The sequence below is a fragment of the Sinocyclocheilus grahami genome, unplaced genomic scaffold (assembly GCF_001515645.1).
Source record: "Sinocyclocheilus grahami isolate Dianchi unplaced genomic scaffold, SAMN03320097.WGS_v1.1 scaffold10003.1, whole genome shotgun sequence".
Taxonomy (NCBI): Eukaryota; Metazoa; Chordata; class Actinopteri; order Cypriniformes; family Cyprinidae; genus Sinocyclocheilus; species Sinocyclocheilus grahami.
In genome coordinates, this window is record NW_015512980.1 from 2,301 (window position 1) to 3,513 (window position 1,213).

Sequence of the window (1,213 nt, forward strand, 5' to 3'; positions counted from 1 at the left end):
ACCAAGGGGAAACACCATTTAAAAGAGCATAATTTGCTAAATATATAAAATCAATAGATTCAGTTAATATCAATATGTACTTTTATAAAGTTATCTCAAAACTAGGTGGATCTCAAAATTAGGGGAATATTTTGTGGTGGTGAATGGCAAAATTAAAGTCTGTTTTGATAGCCATTGTAGTAACACTTTAACATTATTATACTTATGTCTAATAATTAGAGAAATTATGTATTCATAAAGAAGAAAAAAAATCTGATTTAGAGGGAACACTTTCTCTCACACAAAAATAAATAAAAGTATACTTACAGACCATCTCGAGTGTGTTGACGTCAATGTTGCCACCCACCACTCCTCCTTTGGAATCAAGTTTGGAGCGGCCCAGCCCAATAGACATGCTGATCTCACGATCTCTGTTACTGCCCACTGACAGACGGCCCTGACTCTTCAACCCACTCGTCGTCCAACTGTTCAAACACACACATGCATAAACAGACATCAGACAGAGAGATATGAAGCGCGTCAACAACTGTACACATCAAATAGTTTTCAATAGGTCTCTCATACGTATTGTTGCCCATGACGTTGCTCATGTTCATCTGGACATTAAGCTGTTTAAGGTTTATGGCGAACACCACCAGCGTCTCCCATGGCGAACCCTGCTGTGCTGCTGCTTTTCCGTTCCGGAACGACGGGGTGGAGGTCTTGGTAACAGAGTCTGTAGAAACACACAGACAAACATCATTGATTTAATACGTAATTTTGGAAGAAAACCAGAGCAGCACATCAATAATAGAGCTCCAGCAGCATGTATATTTGTACCTCTGCGCGGTGCTGAGGAATCGGACACGCTGCGGGAACGTACGGTGGCAGGTGATTTGATGTGTGCGTGGCTTGATGTGGCATCAGTGAAGACGGAGGAGGAGGGGTGTTGAGTGGACTGGCCGTCCCATGTCCTCCAGTACGCTTTACGGCTGGATTCAGGAGACAGGTGCTGCACGATGCTCTCCACAGAGTCTGGCGTGGCAGGACCTGAGGCTACAACACAAATACAGCGGTTACTCTCAACACTTTCCAGCATTCCACTGAAGATATCTGGAAACAGGTGAGCAGGAATATATTACTGTTCAAAAGTTTGGACTAAATATTATTAATATATTCAATAGTCCAAATATATAGTTATACATAGTCCAAAACCTAGATGATCTAAAAATAT

At 41.7% G+C, this 1,213-nt stretch overlaps 1 protein-coding gene across 1 annotated transcript; it reads right to left on the reverse strand.

Annotated features, from left to right (window-relative positions):
* Window positions 1-118: 118 nt before the first annotated feature.
* LOC107578384 (uncharacterized protein KIAA1109-like) lies at window positions 119-1,122 on the reverse strand. The gene is made up of 4 exons (XM_016264346.1): window positions 820-1,122; window positions 565-715; window positions 307-464; window positions 119-159 (listed from the first exon to the last, which is right to left on the reverse strand). Exons 1-4 carry the CDS (start codon window positions 1,076-1,078, stop codon window positions 119-121), a joined length of 609 nt encoding a protein of 202 aa, XP_016119832.1. The 5' UTR covers window positions 1,079-1,122.
* Between the last annotated feature and the right edge of the window lie 91 nt (window positions 1,123-1,213).